Source organism: Trachemys scripta, chromosome 14 (genome assembly GCF_013100865.1).
Source record: "Trachemys scripta elegans isolate TJP31775 chromosome 14, CAS_Tse_1.0, whole genome shotgun sequence".
Taxonomy (NCBI): domain Eukaryota; kingdom Metazoa; phylum Chordata; order Testudines; family Emydidae; genus Trachemys; species Trachemys scripta.
The window spans coordinates 40,139,722-40,160,745 of record NC_048311.1 but is presented as its reverse complement, the minus strand read 5'-3'; the positions used below and the strand labels follow the sequence as shown (position 1 = coordinate 40,160,745).

Sequence of the window (21,024 nt, the reverse complement as noted above, 5' to 3'; positions counted from 1 at the left end):
AGAGTGCCCTTGGCGATTTTATCAATAAAGCTGTTTATTGACGGGGCTGGCAATTGATGGTAGGTTTCGAAGCAGTTTTCTATGGCATAGAGTTATTCTCAGTTTGTTGTATTATGTGAATCATTTTGGTCCCCTGTGCCTGTTTGGAACCCAGCGTTCTGTGCCGTTCTATCACCAAAGGTGCTTATTGCCCAGAACGGGAACTTGAAGTTGGGTTTGGAAGCGATTTTCCGTGGCATAGTGTTATTCTATGTTGGTTGTCTTATGTGGATCCTTGAGGTCCCCACTACGTCTTTGGAACCGATTGTTCTGGGTCCTTATTGGTGTTAATAATGGTTCTGGTCCAGAATGGGTTAATCATAGACTTATAGAAATGTGGGGCTGGAAGGGACCTTGAGAAGTCATCAAGTGCAGGCCCCTGCACTGTGGCAGGACCAAGTGAACCTAGACCATCCCTGACTGGGGTTTGTCCAACTTGTTTTTAAAAGCTTCCAATGATGGGGACTCCATGACCTCACTTGGAAGCTTAACTACTCCTAGAGTTGGAAAGTTTTTCCTAATATCTAACCTAAATCACTTTTGCTGAAGATTAATCCCATTACTGCTTGTCCCACCTTCAGTGGGCACGGAGAATAATTGGTCACTGTCCTCTTTATAACAGCCCTGAACATATTGGAAGACGGTTATCAGGTCCCCCCTTGGTCTTCACTTCTGAAGACTAAACATTTTTTTAACCTTTCCTCATAGGTCAAGTTTTCTAAACCTTTTATCATCTTTGTTGCTGTCCTCTGGCCTCTCTCCAGTTTGTGCACATCTTTCCTAAAGTGCAGAACCCAGAACTGGACAGAGTACTCCAGCGGGGGCCTCACCAGTGCTGAGTGGAGCAGTACGATTGCCTCCTGTGTCTTACATTCAGCTCTCCTGTCAATACGCCCCAGAATCATATTATTCTTTTTTGCAGCTGCATCACATTGACGACTCATATTCAGTTCGTGGTCCGCTATAACCCCCAGATTCTTTTCGACCATACTATCACCTAGCCAGTTGTTCCCCATTTTGTAGTTGTGCATTTTACTTTTCCTTTCTAAGTGAAATCCTCTGCATTTGTCTTTATTTAATTTTGTCTTGTTGCATTCAGACCAGTTCTCCAGTTTGTCAAGGTCATTTTGAATTTTAAACCTGTCCTCTAAAGTGCTTGCAACCCCTCCCAGCTTGGTGTTATCTGTAAAGTTTACAAGCATACTCTCTACTCCATTACGCCATAAATGAAAATATTGAATAACACCAGATCCGGGACTGACTCTTGCAGGACCCCACTAGATACATCCTGCTAATATGACAGCAAGCCATTGTTAACTACTCTTTGAATATGGTCTTTCAACCAATTGTTTTCCCACCTTATAATAATTTCATCTAGACCACATTTCCCTAGTTTTTTAACAGAATGTCATGCAGAACTGTGTCAAAGCCTTACTAAAATTGAGGTATATCACTTCTACTGCTTCCCCCACCCCATCCACAAAGTCAGTAACCCTATCAAAGAAGAAAATTAAGTTGGTTTGTCATGATTTGTTCTTGACAAATTAATGGTGGCTATTCCTTATAACCTTTTTATCCTCCAGGTGCTTACAAATTAATTGTTTAATAATGTGTTCCAGTATCTTTCCAGATGTTGAAGTTAGGCTGATGGGTCTGTAATTCCCCAGGTCCCCCTTCCCCTTTTGAAAGATATGTTCTATGTTTGCCCACCTCCAGTGTTCTGGGACCTCCTCCAAGAGTTCTCAAAGATAATTGCTAACTGCTCAGATATTGCTTCAGCTAGGTTCTTAAGTACTCTTGCCAACTTGAATACATCTTTTAAAATATTCTTTAACCTGTTCTTTCCCTATTTTGGCTTGCGCTCCTTTCCCTGGTTGTTAATATTAATTGTGTCCAGTATCTGGTCATCATTAACCTTTTTAGTGAAGACTGAAGCAAAATAGGCATTAAACACCTCAGCCTTCTTGGTATCTTCGGTTATTGGTTCTCCTTCCCCGTTAAGTAGAGGACCTACATGTTCCTTTGTCTTTCTTTTGCTCCTAATATATTTAAAGAACCTCTTCTTATTGCCTTGGATGTCACTTGCTAAGTGTAACTCATTTTGTCCCTTAGCCTTTCTGATTTTATCCCTACATGCTTGTGTTGTTCTTGTGTAGTCCCCCTTAGCAATTCATCCAGGTTTTCACTTTTCGTAGGTTTCCCTTTTGATTTTCAGGTCATTAACGAGTTCCTGATTGAGCCAAATTGGCCTCCTAGTATTCTTCCTCTCCTTTTCATCAGAATAGTTTGCAGTTGTGCCATTAATGTTGTCTCCTTGAGGAGCTGCCAGCTCTCCTGGACTCCTTTTTCCCTGGTTGTTGTTAATAACAGCGCGTTATAGGTCTGTTCTCCTTACTAAGTCATTGTTCTTGAGCGTCTCTAACAGACTTCATGGGGTTTTGCAACAATTTTATTGATCAAAGGCTGTTGCCAGGGCCGACTTTAAGCCGATTCGGCCGATTTCCCGGAATGGGGCCCCGCGCCTAAGAGGGCCCCGCAACGTCCAGGGCTGCCGGCGGAGCGGGAAAAAAAAAAAACGCATCCTGCTTCTCCCCCCTCCCTCCAGCGCTTGCGCCGCCATACAGCTGATCAGCGCAAACCTGGGAGGGAAGGGGGAGGGGACATTGCTATCATCTGCCAAAATTATAAAGAAATCTCTAGTGAGTTCTGTCAAGCCTAACTAATATGCGCTCGGCGTTCTGCTGTAACTCTCCCAACGTAGGTCAATTGTGATCAACTTGTGACCAATGCAGGCAACTAGAAATAACAAAACCTGTATTGGCAAGTGAGTATGAGAAGTAACCCGGGGAACTTAGGGCAATTTCAAGGCCACCCCCCCAGGAGGAACAAACATGCCCAGAGGTGTCAATAATGATCTTGGCCCGACAACATGTTCTGAGAGCCAGGATCTCCCCTGGAGCGGTTCTCACAAGCGCAGCTGGTTCCAGCAAGGGCAGGATGTCTAAATGAGACCTCAGAAAGTCAGCAGATGCTTCAGGGAGCAGGGTAGGGGGGATCACTCCTGACAGTCAGTGCTGATCCAATGAGGAACAAGGGGCCGCTCTGATGCAGGGAGCAGGTGGGAAGTTCAGTGGGGGGTGCTCTTCCCTGGCTGTGAGTGTTGGCTCCAATGCCCCAGTGTGGCGCTAGAGGGTGCTGTGATGTGGGAAGGGAGGTGGGAGTACAATAGGGGGATCTCCGTCTCAATCAGGGCTGACCCCAATACCCCAGCACGGCGCTGTGCTGCAGTGAGTGCCGGCTTGCATATGAGAAATAGCCAAATCACTGGCTCTGCTCTGAAATCCCTTAGCACTTTCTCCCCTAGTTGGGGTTTGAACCCTGGTTTCCTGGCTGAATATCTCCTTTAGATGTTCCATTCATTTCCTGGTACCCAGCTGCCCCACCCCAAAGGTGGCTGCCTCTCAGTGCGGGGCAAATGAATCGGAACGGCCAGTATATGGTTGTTATCGGCTGCCCCACGCCAGATGTTCAACGACTGCAGCCCTTCTGTTCCCAGACATCTCAGGCTATTTACCTAACTGATGTCTGTTTCCAAAGCCCTTGGCTCCTATCCAACAGTCCCACCTGTGTGGTCCAGATCCCCCTCCACCTGTGTGTGCAGAGCCCCGTGAGGTCACAGATTTGAGGATAAATAAGCCCCCGGTGGCTGCTCCCTGGCTGTTATTCTCAGCATCTGAGGCATCCACCTCGACTCCCGCAACAACTGGTCCCTGTTATGAGGCACAGCGAGACCCACAAAGCTGCAAGTGTGCCAAGGCGAAGGGCAGGTGAGTCTGGGCTACCCGAGGCCCCACTGGCTCCGAGACTTGGACAGAGGGGGGGGAAGGGAGAGAAGGAAGTGGAATAACAATTAGAATTGGAATCACTCTTGGTAATTACCCACTTAATACCCTCTCCACAGATCCCATTCTCAGAGCTGGGCATAGAATCCAGGAGTCCTGTTCCCTGTCCCCTGCTCTAACCCACTAGACCCCACTCCCCTTCCGGAGTTGGGGATCAAACCCAAGAGTCCTGGTCCCCGGCCCCCCTGCTCTAACCCACTAGATCACTCTCCTGTCCCAGAGCCAGAGACAGCAAGGGAAGGAGCATTTGATCTGCCTTCTCTGCCTTCGGTTGTTTCCTCCTGGCTATGCTGTGGATTCTCACTACTGAGCTCATTGCCTGCCTCTTCCCAGCACCCAACAGGCCCAAACCGACAGGGATCCCCGAGAGAGTATCTGCCCAAGGAGATCCCGGGGTCACAGCTGCTGGGCTCAGAGATACAATTCTGGCAGATGCTGTGAAAGGCAACCTCAAGCACTAGGACACCTGGGTTCTATTCCCAGCTCTGGGAGGGGAGTGGGGTCCGGTGGTTAGAGTGGTGGGTACTGGGAGTCAGGACTCCTGGGCTCTATCCCTGGTTCTTGGAGGAGCGCGGGATCTAGTGGGTTAGAACAAAGGGAGTCAGGACATTGGGCTTCCCTCTAGCTCTAGGAGGGGAGTGGGTGGTTAGAGCAGTGGGGACTGGGAGACAGGATTTCCAGGTTAGAGCGGGGTGGGAGCTGGCTTCTATCCCCAGTTGTGGGAAAGGATGTTATGGTCACCCCACAACCTCTTCCACTCCGTTCCCCAAGAACTCAGTTCCACTCCAGCCTGGTTGCTCTGGTCCCTGTATTTGGCACACAGCAAAGCTACGCTCAGTTGATCAGACTCAAGCGTAGAGGGCAGGTGGAGGGCGTACCCCACACCCATAGTTACACAGCAAACCTCTTCCTTTGTAGATATTTACATATTACTCAGCATTCACTACACATTGCATCACGTGTTTTGGGATTGGCTTGGTCACTTTGCAGGAACCAATCCCTGTGCAGCATGCACTGTCCAGGCACTGTCATTGGACGATTTACTCTTTACCTCATCTTACATTCCAGGCTTCTCTTGCCCATTTTTATCATGTCCATTGTAGATGGTTCCCTGGGGGTTCCCCCTTATTTTCGCTCAGACAGACATTCTGCTTCCAACCTGCTGATTTATTTACCTCCCTAATCCTGTCTCCCAAGAGATGAGGCTTCACCCATGTCCAATTATTCATGACAAGCCAGGCCTACAGGGGAGTGGCGTCTAGCAGTTAGAGCAAGGGGCTGGAAGGCAGGACTCCTGGGTTTTATCCCCAGCTCTGGGAGGAGAGTGAGGCCTAGTGGGTTAGAGTAGGAGGCCTGGGAGTCAGGGCTGACACAGATCTGGGACTGAGAGGACAGGGGGTGACTGACCCGATGCTGTATTTTCTAAAGGGGATCAAGGCTGATGTAGGGAGCTCCCACCTGCTGTCTGGATTTAGGTGGCTGGGACTGAATGGGAGCCAGCGCCCCCTAGAGGGGAAAGACCCCGTATCCCGTTCCCTGTAACTCCCTCCTGGGGGGGGGGGTTTCCCTTCCAGCTGCCATGATGCTGGGACTCCTCCCTGCGCTCCCCTGCCTGCTCCTCCTTTCCCTGCTGGGCCCCAGCTCTGGCTCCGATGATGACAGTACTGAGGTGCTCACCACCAGTGGCCCCATCTCGGGCAAGCGCCTCCCAGCCGGCTCCAGCACAGTGATGGCCTTCCTGGGAATCCCCTACGCCGAGCCCCCCGTGGGGGTCTTGCGCTTCCAGAAACCGCTTCCCCAACAACCCTGGAACCACGTCCTGGAGACCACCAGCTTCGGCAACACCTGCCACCAGCCTCCACTTCCTAGTTACCCTGATGCCTATGTAACCCTTCTGCCCATCTAAGTTGGCAGCAACAAGGGCCGGGTTCTGTATCTAGGGGTTCCATTTCAATAACGCAATGCAAATCCGGCTCGAGCCCCCACCCAGTGACCTGGGACAATTACATACCACGCCCTGGGCACCTCTAAGAGGCAATACTTCCCCTCTCGCAAGCACGGAGTCTGAGTGTAGCAGAAAATGTTTAATAACATGAGGTAAACAACATCAGCATTAAATTGGAAAAACACCACAAACAGGATTCATAACAAACCATGAGCAAAAAAACCCACCCCAGCAAATTGGGCTGTGTCCTTTCCCTTTGGTTCTTGAATCCAGCAACCCAAAAATCACCCAGAGTCCCCAAAGTCCAACACACCCCAAGGTCTCTTGGGACCAGCAACCACCCAAAGTCCCAAAAGTCCAACAACCCCCAAAGTCTTTGTCCCTGGTCAGTGCAGCCCCAGAGTAAAAGAGGGGCACACAGGGTGTCAAGGGGCACCTTACATGATCTGAGGCCGGCCGTCTCTCCATGGGGTTCCGCCGCAGCCTTCACTACGAAGCTACTCCGCTCTGTGACCTGCTCCAGCCGTCCCCACAAACAGCTCTGCTCGCCATTCCTTGGGCTGCTCGCTGCTCCTCCAGTTGTCCCCACAAATTGCTCCGCCAGCTGCTTAGCTTCAGGCTTCCCCACTAGTTAACACAGCACTTAATAACTTTAACTCTTTTGTGATTTCAGCTTAGAGTAGGGGAGCCCCAGTGCTGGTGCACCATTGGCCCACAGTGAATTCAACTCAGCAGCCTGTAACTAGAGTCCTAATAAGATCAAAGTTAGCTCTGACATTCAAGAGTGGAGAGAGAAGATAGTGCAATTGGTGTTTCACACCCTCATAGGGCACCCATACCATCAAACACAAATACTTGCCCCCATCTGCTCTCAATTCACTGGGTTTTGTAACCCATGCCCCTTGTCAAGCAACGGGTAATGGTGAAGGACTCACTCAGTCCTTCTGTCATACAACAGTTCCACTGACCTTGAGTCACAGAATCAGGGTAACAAAACTTTATTCTTCCTGCCCCAATAACAGAGAAACTGGGGATCCCACACCAGCCAAAGTAACCACTTTCAGTTGCTGTTGTCTCATGCCAGGCGAGTGGGTGTGCCTATGCAAACAAGATCAGCCCCTGGAGTTCTTTTCCACACTCACCATAATTCACCACCAGATGTCAGGGTAGAGCTCATCCTGACTCTGCTTACATCTATATGTGGAAATCCAAAATACCATAGTCCGAGAACTGCCTCTTCCTCAACATTTGGGTGCCCCATCCCCGGCCCCGTGAGCCGGCCGCCATTCTCGTCTGGATCCGTGGCATGGCTTTTGTCTCTGGTTCAGCCTCTCTTGATGTCTATGATGGGCGCTTCTTAGCCGCCACCGAGAATGTGATCGTGGCCTCCATGAACTACCGGCTGGGGGTGCTGGGCTTCCTGTCTCTGCCCCCGGCTGCCCCGGGAAACGCCGGCCTGTGGGACCAGTGCCTGGCGCTGCACTGGCTGCGGGACAACGTGGCTGCTTTCGGTGGGGACCCAGCTCGTTTGATGCTCTTCGGCCAGTGCGCCGGCGGTTCCTCAGTCGGCTTCCACCTCCTCTCCCTAGGGAGCCGGCCCCTCTTCACCTGCGCCGCGCTGCAGAGTGGAGCCCCGACAGCACCGTGGGTTTGGAGTTCCCTCGAGGAGGCCCAGGAGAGAGGCCGGAGGCTGGGCCAGCTGCTGGGCTGCACCAATAGCAATGACACGGCCCTGGTGGGCTGCCTGCAGGGGAAGGAATCCGGGGAGTTCCACAAACACAAGTTCTCCGTCTTGCGCCACAAGAAGCAGCTGGGGCTGCCCTTTCTGCCGACACCAGATGGGGATTTTCTCCCTGATACACCACCAAGACTCCTGCAGGCTAAGCAGAGCCAGCTATGCCCGTCCTGATCGGCATCAACGCCAACAAAGGCTCCTACATATTATACTTTGCTGCCTCTAGCCTCAACCTGGAGAATGCCAGCTCCATCGGCTGGGAGCAGCTGCTGCAGGTGGTGAGGCTGATAGTGCCAGAGGCACTGGAAGAGTCTGTCTTGGCCGTGGAGGGGCAGGGGCAGGGGCAGGGTGAAGCGCGGTACCGATGGGCCATGGATCAAATCCTTGGTGACTACTTCGTTGTGTGTCCGGTAGCTGAGATGGCTGGGCGAGAGGTGGAGACCGGCAGTCCTGTGTATGCCTACGACTTCACCCACCGCAGCAGCGGCTTGTCTACGCCTGAATGGACGGGGGTGCCGCACGGCTCTGAGCTGCCCTACCTGTTCGGGACCCTGGCGTCTGTGGGAGGAGCCAACTACACGCACACGGAGGCCGAGGCGGGGCTGAGCCGCAGGGTGATGCGGTACTGGGCGGAGTTCACCAGAAGTGGGTAAGGGAATCCCCCAGAATCCTCTTGTGCCCCTGAGCCAGACCATGAGAGCAGCTGTAAGTCTTTGGCCAGGTGTCCACAACATGCAGGAAGACCTGGCTCAATGCCATGGCGAAGGAAGGTCCCTTTGAAAAATAGATAATCTCTTTGGTTGAAGCCCCTGACCTAGAGCAGAGTTTACTTCAGGGAGGTAAAATCTGAGCCCCTTGGTTCTAGGTTAGGGATAATTCCCTTCTTCCCTCACCAGGATGTCGGTGATCCCATGAACACACCCATCCTCATTCAAGGAAACATGTTTTTTAGCTAGTAGCCAATGATCTCAAAGCTCTGCCTGCCCTTGCCCGGCCACACAAACTCAGGGGATGTCTGTGCTACAAACACTGTACAGGCCTGGCTACGTCAGCTCATCATATCAGTACAGCCAGCAGCAGCAAAAGGGGTTGCTCCATAACCTGCCCAAAAATCAGGAGCTACGTTGACAAAAAGCATCTTTCCATCAACATAACTACAGCTACCCTAAGGGTTAGATCAGATCAGCAATGGCAGTCAGGTGTGTGGTTTTTTCACATCTCTGACTGAGATAACCGGCACTGTAACTTTTAAGCATATACCGTGGGATAGATAAGAAGACATACTCCCTTGCACTAAAAATAAGCAAGCAAAACCTCAAACAAATGTCTTCAACGTTCCCCAGTGTAGTCCTAACTATGCCGCTTGGAACCATTGATTCTCAGATTAGGGAAGTGAAGGCAGTTGGGAACATTTAAAAAATAATATCCAATACATGGCAAAAAGGGAAGGTTGATAGTAATGAATATAAATCAGACGTTAGGAATTGTAGAAATCTGATAAGGGAAGCAAAGAGACACATGGAGAAATCTATGGCCAGCAGAGTTGGGGACAATAAGGAGTTATTTGAATATATTAGGAACAAAAAGAATCCAGACAATGGGATTGGTCCATTCATTATTAGGTGGAAACGGCAGAATTATCAATAGTAATATAGAAAAGGTAGACGTGTTCAATAAATAATTCTGTTCTGTATTTGGGGAAAAACCAGATGATATAGTCTTATTGCATGGGGATGATATCACTCTTTCTATTCCACTAGAGTCTTGGGAGGATGTTAAACAGAGGCCACTAAACTTAGACATTTCTAAATCAGCAGGGCCAGATAACTTACACCCAAGTGTTTTAAAAGAGCAGGTGAGGAGCGTGCTGGCCTGTCTACGTTGATTTTCAGTACATCTTGGAGCAGTGGGAAAGTTCCAGAAGATTGGATGATAGCAAATGTTGGGCCCATTTATAAAAAGGGTAAATGGGATGAACTGGTAAGCATAGGGCTGTAGTAAAATGGCAGCCAACTCAGGGCAGCTTGTGGCAACAATTTCATTGAACGCAGTGGGAGATGGTGGCCATTTTTGGTTAGGGCAGCATGTGACATCATCCTATTTAAAAGGACAAGTGAGAGGGGCCATCTTAAGTGAGGGCAAATGGTGGCTTCAGACGGCTTTCCAGTTTAGACCCTCCTATCTGTGCTCCCATGATCACTAACATGCCGTGTCCTTCTCTGTCACCCTGACCCATATTTTTCAAATCACCACACTGCCCCTTCCTATGTCTGTCAGCCCATGTTCCCTGAGGGAAACCTGGCTTCAGTCCCATTGGAAACAGTGGGAAACAGTGGCCATCTTTCCTAGGGGCAGTCTCTCTTTAGAAAGGGCTGTAGGACAATGGCAGCCATCATGACTCATGGCAGCCTGTGGCTTCAATGTCATCAAGATCAATGGGAGGTAGCCGCCATCTTTATAAAGGGCAACCTGTAGCGTCACCCCATATAAGGAGAACAAGTGGAAGCAACCATCTTAACTGAGGGCAGTCTCTGGCTTCACTCTCATTGGGAACAATAGGGGATGGCAGCCATTTTGGAAAGGGGCCAAACTTTGCAAATTGGCTCCTAATGACCCCTGCCTACAGGAGACAGACTCTGGCCAGAGCACATTCCCGTCCCTGCCAAGCCTGGGTACCAAGTGTGTGTGCTCCATTGAATTTCTCCCTAGAATCCCCACTGGGGTGGGGAGCAAGAGAGAGCAGTGGCCCCTCTACAACCCCATAAAACAGAACTTCTTCCGCATCGGACTAGAGTCATCTGAGGTTGGGGAGATGCCCCTCAAGCAACGCTGCAGCATCTTGGCATCACTGCTGGCAGAGAAGCCGAGCCCCACAGGTGAGCATCAGTGGGGTGAGAGACAGCAACCCTAGAGTGGAAAGGCCCCATGTCCCCTTCCCTCTGAGCCAGGCAATCCCCCCACCCCTGGGGCTGGATAGGAGCTGGGGGTACCACTAGGACCCCGGAACACATTCCCATCTCCATGGGATTTTCTGGCCTCCTAGAGATGCCCCATTCTCCTGCCTGGGGTAGATCTCGCATCCCCTGGGAACTCCAGAACCCATCTGCTGTGGGAAGCCACAGGTTCTGACCCATCTTCACTTGCTCGGCCCCTCCGGGAGGACAATGTCACCCGTGTTTCCTGTATCAGCCCAACCCCATGTGTCCCCGTTCCAGGGGAGAAGGCTTGAGCTCAGAGGGGGATTCCAGCAGGGTGAGTGGGGGTGGAGGGATGGATCCAATGACAAAGGGGGCTGAGGGCAGGTGGACCGTAATGGCATGGAAGAGAAAGGCAGCAATGAAGCAGAGAAACACAGCTGGCTCTGGGGAGGGGTGTGGCCGCTGTGTAACTGTGTAGCACAGGGAGTGAAGGAGAATCCAATATCCACTGGGACTCCTGTGTGCCAGGGGCCTCTTCTGGGAGGCAGAACAGACCCTTGCACATTGGACACCGGGGTTCACAGTTGCTGGGAGATACGGGAACTCCACAGCATCCCCTACTGCTACAATGTAGCACTGGGGGGCGGAGCACTGACTGTGTGGGGACAGCCCCCTTCTGAGCCCCCCCCATGCCACTCTGCAGCATAGCGCTCCTAGGGCAGGGGGATTAGCACTGACTGTAGGGGGCGAGTGTCCCATACAGAGCCCATGCAGCACCTCTCCCCTCCCATTTGCAAGTAGACCAAACCCTGCATAGTCTGAGCTCATCCCCGCGGCTGTTAACCCCACTCGCTGTGTGTCCTGCAGGAGCAGACCCAGGACGTGCCCAGCCCGGGGGGGCTGTGAATTCAGAGCTGAGCAATTACAATCCCCTGACGGGGGGAACCCTCCTTGCAGACAAGAGCATCCAGTTCCTGTTAACGCCTGTCGATTCATTAACGAGGATCCGGCTAATAACCCACCTGGGAACCCACGGATTGACCCTCCCTCAGCAACTCCTCCACCTCCAGTGCATTAAAGCATATTCAGGGGATGGCTCACTTGCTGATTCCCTGTTCTGTTTATTCCCTCTGGGGCACCTGGCATTGGCCACTGTCAGAAGACAGGACACTGGGCTAGATGGACCTTTGGTCTGACCCAGTGTGGCCGTTCTTCTGTTCTTATGTTTAATCTGGAGACAGAACCTGGTGTGTGAGGTTGATTAGCTGCCCCTGAGCAGGGAGGACAGTGGGTGTGTGTATGTGTGTAAGAGCTCTGTGTGTGCTTTGTATATATATGCAGGGGCGGAAGTTGTGAAGCTTTGTGCTGGGGAACTCACCCACGAGGCTCTATCCCTGGGACCTGAGGCAGAGATCCCCTCCCTCTGCCCCATCCTGGGAGTTAACAGGGACCTGTGCAATGCAGGTGCTGTTAACGTGTGGTACTCCTTGCTGCAAGATATTGCCCTTAAGGCTCATGCTCCTGCCCTCTCACACACGCTGTGGCTGATTCCTTTCCACCCAGCTCCCCTCTGCCACTAATTCTCTCCCCCACCGCACTCCCAGGTGAGCCCCCAGTCCCACTCTGTGCCTTTGGTTGGCCTGGCCTGCTCCCAGCTGTTCCTGGCTTTGCTGAGGGTAGCGCTGCTGAATGGGATGTACTGAGGCTGAGGGAGGGCATCTGGAATGTACTTGCCCCAGGCAAGGGGATGGGAGAGATCTGGGGTACTATCCTCTCCAGTATCAGAGGGGTAGCCGTGTTAGTCTGAATCTGTAAAAAGCAACAGAGGGTCCTGTGGCACCTTTGAGACTAACAGAAGTACTGGGAGCATAAGCTTTCGTGGGTAAGAACCTCACTTCTTCAGATGCAAGTAATGGAAATCTCCAGAGGCAGGTATAAATCAGTATATATCCTCTCCAGGGCACCACTGACCCCAATGGCACCAGGGGGCGCTGTGCTGCAGGGAGTGGGGTGGGAGGCTCAGTAGGGGGCACTCTCCCATTGCAGTCAGTACTGACCCCAATGCCACAAGGGGGCACTGGGATGCAGGGAGCTCTACAGTAAACATCACCAAGAAGCAATGGCCAGATTCAAGCCCCCTGAGGGCCTTTATTCAGCACAGAGAGGCGAGGAGTTGATGGGTGGACTGATCCCCTCCCCTCTTAGGGGGCGGAGATCTGAACCTCCTTCTTGTGGGGGTCGTACCACACCAGCAGGATCGGGTGGGTGTTTCCCATCCTGAACTCCACCCAGCACCCATCGCTCTGCAAGATGAATCTGCCGCCCTGCCACATCCGGACATGCTGACGGCTCTTCAGCAGCTCCATGGCCCGGCTGAAGCAGGCAGCCAGCCCCTCCGTCACCAGCCCCTTCTCCTCCAGCTGGTTCTTCTTCCTCAGCACATCGGTCTGGCTCAGGCCTTCACTGCATTCAACCACGTCTTCCATGGGGCGCTCTCCCCGGGGGCTGCGACGTCTCGGGCGGGGGCCGTGCGTCCTCTGCTGAGTTCGGCTCTGGTGATCAATTTGCTCCCAGGTTCTGGGGCCAGATCAGCTGTTCGATCCCCTCCCCCTAGGTGACAAGGTGGAAAATATATGGGTTTTGGCTCCCATAGGCCCATCTAGCCCGGTATCCTGCCTCCCAAATCATACCCATTAGCCCATCTAGCCCGGTATTCCCCCACCTCCTTTTTGCCCCGATCAGAACCAGGGGGACATCCACCCCCACCCCCCTCACACCACCCTGATATCCTCCCCCATCACCATCCTGGGTCAGACCCTTAGGCCCATCTAGCCCGGTATCCCGCCTCCCTAGATCAGACCAATTGACCCATCTAGCAACCAATGGAAAGCCAAGCTCCCAACAGAGCCGATGCCTGCTAGCCAGAGGGTGATGCTAGACATGCAGGGACAGTTTGCTGCCTTGTGTACATTGCCGCCTCCCTCTGCAGCCTCAGGGGCGGGCCACTCGCAGGTTTAAACCAGTGTCAGTGGTGGATTCTCTGCCACTTGAAGCCTGTCAGTCATGATTTGAGGATGCCAGGAACTGAGCCAAAGATTAGGGTCTATCACAGGAGTGGGTGGGGGAGGTTCTGTGGCCTGCGACGGGCAGGAGGTCAGACTAGATGATCAGGACCCAGGCTGTGGCCCCGCCCCTGCTCCTGCAGCACTCAAAAATACTGTGGGGTTTGCTCATCAAGTGGGTTAATACCAGTCCAGTTGTGCTGTGAGAGTGGGGATAGGGACGTGCTGAACCTGTGGCATACGAGAGTGGCAGCTTGAAAGTGCTGCTTGGCCCAACCCACTGAGTCCAGGGGCATATATGGGAGCGGGGGCGGCTTGACAGTGCTGATTGACCCGGTGCACTCAGACTTGCTCTGTTTTGTGTGTGTGTGTGTGTGTGTGTGTGTGTGTGTCTGTCTCATCTGATTCTGGGGCTGGAGGAACCCAGCCCTGGGGAATGTAGGTCCTGCAGGATAGCTCCATTGGGAGGGGACTTGCAGAAGGGAGAAGTAGAGCTCCATATGAACACACAAGTCTCACAAGCAGTACATTGATAGAATTCCGTGCTTTAATTAACCAGTATCCTCTGCTTCCCCGGCTCTCTCCTCACGTGGTATTTCTGGTTTTTAATGTCTGGGATGGTTTCCCTCCCTCCAGGATTGCTGTTGCACAAATTTCAGAGGCACCTATCGGCTGCAACCAATATCAGCACGAGATGATCCCTGCCCTGAAAACCCTACAGTCTAAATGGACGCAGGCAGGTTCATTCTCCCCATTTTACAGACACATACCGACTTGGGCAAGGTCACCCCAGTGGTGGATTACTGCACGGGCCCACGGGGCCGCAGCCAATTCGGGGCCCCGGGAAAAATCTCTCCCCTAGCCGCTGTGGCCCTGTGGCTGGAGGAGCTCATTCCGCACTGTGGCCCCAGGGCCACGGCGGGGGCACAGAGCTTCTCCAGTGTAGAAGCTGCGGGGGGGACGGGGGGACGGCGGAAAGGAGCGAGCGGAAGAGGGAAGAGGCAGAATGGGGTGTGGCCATGGGCGGGGCCACAGGTGGAAGGAGCAGAATGGGGTGGGCCCTGCAGGTAGAAGGGGCGAGGCTGTGGGCAGGGCTGCAAGCAGAAGGAACAGAATAGGGGCGTGACCACAGGTGGAAGGGAAGGAGCCATACTTCAGGCCTTCCTTCTGCCGCAGAGCCGCCCTCCGAGAGCGTCTCTGCAGTGGAGCCTATTCTTCGCCCTGGGAGGGGAAGGGAGCAGATCTGAAATGCTCGGCAGAACAAGGAGAAAGGAGCGAGATCTGGGTTGCAGGGTGTTTATTCTGCCATGGTGCTAGGAGGCACAGGTCAGAAGCCCCAGCACGAGGCTCCCATGCGGTGTTCCCACACGGTGCCGGTGTGGGGGTCATACCAGACCAGCATCGTCTGCTCGATCTGGTCAGCGCGGAGCTCCAGCCACTTCCCGTCACTCTGCAGGACGAGCCGGATGTTGGTCCAGGGCTCTCCCCTTCCTTACTGCCCCTCCCTGCCTCCCATCTCAAGCGGTAATGGAAAAGCTAGAAGCTGATTGGATGACTGGGAACCAATGGGATCCCCCTTTTCGGGCTGCTCAAGCACCCAGGCCCGCATATGACATCTCAAATATCACCTAAAGCTTGGGAATGGAGACCTCACCTCAGGCTCTGTGGAACTGTCCACGACAAGGGGACATCTGCTCCGAGTAGGAAATGTGGCTTCCTCGGGCGCTGGTCCCAGACTGTGGAACGGGCTCTCCCAGGAAGTAAAGTCCATCCCAAACCACACCCCCTTCTGCGCCAGGGGCCAGGTGCATTTCTTTGACCTGCCTTCTCTGCCGTACACATATAGCAAGATGTGTATTTAAAGGGAGTGTGCGCCCCTCTTAGTCAGTGATGACTCCAATGCCCCAAGGCACTGCTGGGGCACTGTGCTGCAGGGAGTGGGGTGGGATGCGCAGTAAGGGGCACTTGCGCCTCAAAGTCAGTGCTAACCCCAATTCCCTAGAACAGTGCTGGGGGCACTGAGCTGCAGGTGGTAGGAGGCTCAGTAGGGGGCACTCTCCCCTCACACTCAGTGCTGACCACAAAACCCTAGAACAGTGCTAGGGGATGGTGGGCTGCATGGAGAAGGGGCCCTCTCCCCTTGTGACAGATTGTACCCCTGTATTCACCCCATGCACACTATTATAATAATCTTTGTACAAAGTATGCTTTGTGAGGTATCATTTGAAAACTCATAATTTGCTGGACATTATTGTTGTGGTAAAATAGGCGTGGCAACACCATATAAGAACCTAAGAATGGCATACTGGGTCAGACTAACGGTCCATCTAGCCCAGTATCCTGTCTTCCAACAGTGGCCAATGCCAGGTGCCCCAGAGGGAATGAACAGAACAGAGAATCATCCAGTGATCCATCCCCTGTCACCAATTCCCAGCTTCTGGCAAACAGAGGCTAAGGACACCATCCCTGCCCATCCTGGCTAATAGCGATTGATGGACTCATCCTCCATGAACTTATCTAGTTCTTTTTTGAACTCTGTTATAGTCTTGTCCTTCACAACATCCTCTGGCAAAGAGTTCCACAGGTTGACTGTGCATTGTGTGAAAAAAATACTTCCTTTTGTTTGTTTTAAACTTGCTGCCTATTCATTTCATTTGGTGACTCCTGGTTCTTTTGTTATGAGGAGTAAGTAACACTTCCTAATTTACTTCCTCTACACCAGTCCTGATTTTATAGACCCCAATCATATCCCCCCTTAGTCGTCTCTTATATATGAAATTATAAGACGCCCCTGTATGGTTTTGTTAACACATGTTCCAAACCACGGCCCTGCCGAGACAGAGGTTGGAAAACAGGTCTGCCCTAAACAAAGGGACGTGTGCGCTGCTTAATTTGCATTTAAACAGCAAACAGAGTTATGAAGCAGGAATGGGTAGAAAAGGAATCACAAGCAGATGAGAAAGAACAGCAGAAAACATCCTTTCTTTGTCACTCTCTGTCTCCTATATCTCACCTGGAAATGTTTTCTAAGAGGGGGCCGACGCTATGAAAATGAGGGACAAACACCCCAAGGCGCCCCTCCTCCTTCCTCTCTCTCTCTCTCTCTCTCTCTCTCTCTCTCTCTCTGTCCATTGATTCACTACACCGGAAGGAACAAAGGAAGCACCCATAGGACATAGACCTAAGAAGTTTGGCCAATAAGACTGTTGAGAGCAGGTGGTGAGAAAAACTTTGCTTCAAATTTAACAAAGTTTGTTAAGTGAGGCATTTAGTTGAGTTTTAGCTGCATTTTTCTTGTAACCCTTTCTGACTTCTATGCCTCATGACTTCTACTCACTTAAAATCTCTCTCTTTGTAGTTAATAAACTTGTTGTATTGTTTTATCTAATCCAGCTTGGTGGAATTCATGGACTTTATGTAAACTTGTATTGTCCAGGAGAGAGCTGGGAAGTACCGGACATACATTTCTGGGGGGAAATCTAAGGCTGGGGGTGTGTTGGGGTCACCCTGCAGTACAACCCAGGCTGGTCAGAGCCACAATGTAACCCGAGTGTGTCTGGCAGGCTGCAGTTACACACACACATTCAGGGTGTGGCTTGTTTGTGAGCAGCCTAGGTGGGAGCTCCTTCTGTAAGGCATTGTACGGCACCCAAGGGTTCAGAGCAAGGGTGCCACAGCTGCTCATTAGTCTGGATTGTACCCTGGGTATGTCACACCCATCACTGTTGATGCTGACTCCAGGGGGGCTAGGGGGCGCTGTGCTGCAGGGAGCCCTACAATAAATACCACCCAGAAGCCGATTCCAGTTGGGAGGTGCCGCAGGCATTTATTTAGGGCCAGCAAGGAGAGGGACCATCCAGCGTGATTGCTTCCCAACCTAGGACGGGAAGGAGACTTCAACCTCCTTTTTGTGCTGGTTGTACCACACCAACAGGTGCTGGCTGGCGTTTCCTGTGCGGAACTCCAGCCAGCGCCCGTCTCCCTGGACGATGACCCTGGCATCATTCCAGAGCCAGTACTTCTTGGGGTCCTGCTGGGCCACCAGATCTATAGCTTGGCTGAGGCAGGCAGCTAAACCCTCTGTCATCAGCCCCTTCTCCTCCAGCTCATTCTTCTTCCTGAGGACGTCTAGGGGGGTCACTTCCTCTCTGCATTCAACGGTGAATTCCATGTTGAGGTCAAAGGTTCCTTTACAGCCAGCACAGATATTCCCCGACCGCCCGGTTGGAGGCTGCCAAGAACTGAAATAAACCGATGCATTGTCTGTGGGGAAATCACCATGGATTAAGGGGGGGGGGTGGAGCCCTACTTTGCTTTAGCATCTCAGCTTTCATGCAAAAGAAAAAAGTTCGTTTCTAGCCTTCACGGCAGCCAAGAAAACATCCCAAACGTGGAGTCGGTGTAATTGACGCAGTGATGCCTGAGTCTGCAGACAGCCTGGGTCAGTCGCTCCGAGAGGCTGCCGCCTTCACCACGGTGGAATGTTGACTCTGAACCCTAGTGACCACCCTTCAAACGTCAGCTTTGCCGTTGGTGATCAAAGCATGTAAGAACAGAGAGGAACTAGTGTTGTCTGACGATCCACACTTCCCTCTGCAAGCAGCAGTTTGTGCTGGTGTTGTGCGTGGGTGGGGTTTTGGTTGTGGGTGGAGCCTGGGAAATACCACTACCCATTTGTGGGGAGAAAGGGTGTGAAGGGACAGCACCTTGATAAGGAATCCTATTATCCTCCTATTTCTTGTATTCTCTATACCTGCAACACTGCCTACAGACCCCACCCAAGAGGGAGGGCTTATTTGACTAAGCACTGTACATGCATAGAGTGTATCTCTCTAACTATTAGAACCCAATCCAGTCCCTGAGCTGGAGATAGAACCCAGGAATCCGGACTCCCAGCCCCCGCCCCCCCACGCTCTAACCAATGGATACCACTCGCCTCCCAGAGCTGGGGATAAAACCCAGGAGTCCTGACTCCCAGTCCCCCCTGCTTTAACCAATAGACCTCACTCCCCTCCCAGAGCCAGGAAGAAAACACACACACACACACACAAAACCTTTCCCCAGCCTCACAGCTCAGCGTTGCCTGGTGTTATCTGTACCCAGTTACTGGGGCGGGAAGCAGGGTGACTCTTGGAAATCCCACGGTTGGGGTGGGAAGATCGTACAGCAGAGGAAGAGAGAAAGGCTGGGGGGTGGAGGGCAGACAGGGGATGGAAGCGTGGAAATTCTCACATTTGGGGGTGAAGGAGGAAAGGTAACTTTCTCAGGGGAGTTGGGAGGGGGCCGGAGAGATGCGGGATGGGGGGAGGGACAGGGTACAAGCCCCACCTACCAGCTCCTTCGCTGCCGGGAAACCTCCGCACGAAGCCACGAAGAAAAGGCGTCTGTTGCTCTGTCTGCTTAGCCTGTGGTTTTCTGCCAGTGACGCAGCACCTGTGACAGGCCGGGGCAGGCCCTGGAACACGTGGATGGGGTGATGTTTAGCCAGACGCCATTGAGTAACTGGGCATGGCGCGGAGCCAGACGATAAGGGTAAAACTGATCTGGCCGGGAGCCCGAACTTTTCTCGGGGCCCCCAGAAATGAAAGGCCAGCCCAGCCCCCTGTTGTCCGCTCCATGTGCCAGGGGCATTCGTTGACCTGCCTTCTCTAATAATAGCACAGTGCAATGTGTAGATCAGTGGGAAGGGGGTGTGTGCTCCTGGAGCTCCATTCCTCNTGTGGGGAAATCACCATGGATTAAGGGAGGGGGGGGTGGAGACCTACTTTGCTTTAGCATCTCAGCTTTCATGCAAAAGAAAAAAGTTCGTTTCTAGCCTTCACGGCAGCCAAGAAAACATCCCAAACGTGGAGTCGGTGTAATTGACGCAGTGATGCCTGAGTCTGCAGACAGCCTGGGTCAGTCGCTCCGAGAGGCTGCCGCCTTCACCACGGTGGAATGTTGACTCTGAACCCTAGTGACCACCCTTCAAACGTCAGCTTTGCCGTTGGTGATCAAAGCATGTAAGAACAGAGAGGAACTAGCGTTGTCTGGCGATCCACACTTCCCTCTGCAAGCAGCAATTTGTGCTGGTGTTGTGCATCGGTGGGGTTTTGGTTGTGGGTGGAGCCTGGGAAATACCACTACCCATTTGTGGGGAGAAAGGGTGTGAAGGGACAGCACCTTGATAAGGAATCCTATTATCCTCCTATTTCTTGTATTCTCTATACCTGCAACACTGCCTACAGACCCCACCCAAGAGGGAGGGCTTATTTGACTAAGCACTGTATATGCATAGAGTGTATCTCTCTAACTATTAGAACCCAATCCAGTCCCTGAGCTGGAGATAGAACCCAGGAATCCGGACACCCAGCCCCCGCCCCCCCACGCTCTAACCAATGCATACCACTCGCCTCCCAGAGCTGGGGATAAAACCCAGGAGTCCTGACTCCCAGTCCCCCCTGCTTTAACCAATAGACCTCACTCCCCTCCCAGAGCCAGGAAGAAAACACACACACACACACACACACAAAACCTTTCCCCAGCCTCACAGCTCAGTGTTGCCTGGTGTTATCTGTACCCAGTTACTGGGGCGGGAAGCAGGGTGACTCTTGGAAATCCCACAGTTGGGGTGGGAAGATCGTACAGCAGAGGAAGAGAGAAAGGCTGGGAGGTGGAGGGCAGACAGGGGATGGGAGCGTGGAAATTCTCACATTTGGGGGTGAAGGAGGAAAGGTAACTTTCTCAGGGGAGTTGGGAGGGGGCCGGAGAGATGCGGGATGGGGGGAGGGACAGGGTACAAGCCCCACCTACCAGCTCCTTCGCTGCCGGGAAACCTCCGCACGAAGCCACGAAGAAATGGTGTCTGTTGCGCTGTCTGCTTAGCCTGTGGTTTTCTGCCAGTGACGCAGCACCTGTGACAGGCCGGGGCAGGCCCTGGAACACGTGGATGGGGTGATGTTTAGCCAGACGCCATTGAGTAACTGGGCAGGGCGCGGAGCCAGACGATAAGGGTAAAACTGATCTGGCCGGGAGCCCGAACTTTTCTCGGGGCCCCCAGAAATGAAAGGCCAGCCCAGCCCCCTGTTGTCCGCTCCATGTGCCAGGGGCATTCGTTGACCTGCCTTCTCTAACAATAGCACAGTGCAATATGTAGATCAGTGGGAAGGGGGTGTGTGCTCCTGGAGCTCCATTCCTCCACCGCCCCCCAACTCTATCTATTTCCCTGATGCTCACCAGATCTTCCCCCAGTGTCACCCTTGTCATAACTATAGAGGGAAGGGTAACAGCTGTCCTGTGTACAGTACTATAAAATCCCTCCTGGCCAGAGACTCCAAAATCCTTTTACCTGTAAAGGGTTAAGAAGCTCAGGTAACCTGGCTGACACCTGACCCAAAGGACCAATAAGGGGACAAGATACTTTCAAATCTTGGGGGGGGGGGGG

The 21,024-nt window shown here is 52.5% G+C and overlaps 1 protein-coding gene and 1 long non-coding RNA gene across 2 annotated transcripts; one reads left to right on the top strand and one right to left on the bottom strand.

The window, feature by feature from the left end:
* Positions 1 to 7,084: 7,084 nt before the first annotated feature.
* LOC117887101 (acetylcholinesterase-like) lies at positions 7,085 to 10,850 on the top strand. The gene is given in 4 exon segments (XM_034789343.1): positions 7,085 to 7,772; positions 7,775 to 8,270; positions 10,331 to 10,497; positions 10,837 to 10,850. Coding segments are annotated over 4 exon segments (1,365 nt in total).
* Positions 10,851 to 12,661: 1,811 nt separating this feature from the next.
* Positions 12,662 to 19,079, bottom strand: LOC117887021. The gene is made up of 2 exons (XR_004648101.1): positions 18,934 to 19,079; positions 12,662 to 13,149 (listed from the first exon to the last, which is right to left on the bottom strand). It is a non-coding gene; the product is annotated as an uncharacterized LOC117887021 (long non-coding RNA).
* Between the last annotated feature and the right edge of the window lie 1,945 nt (positions 19,080 to 21,024).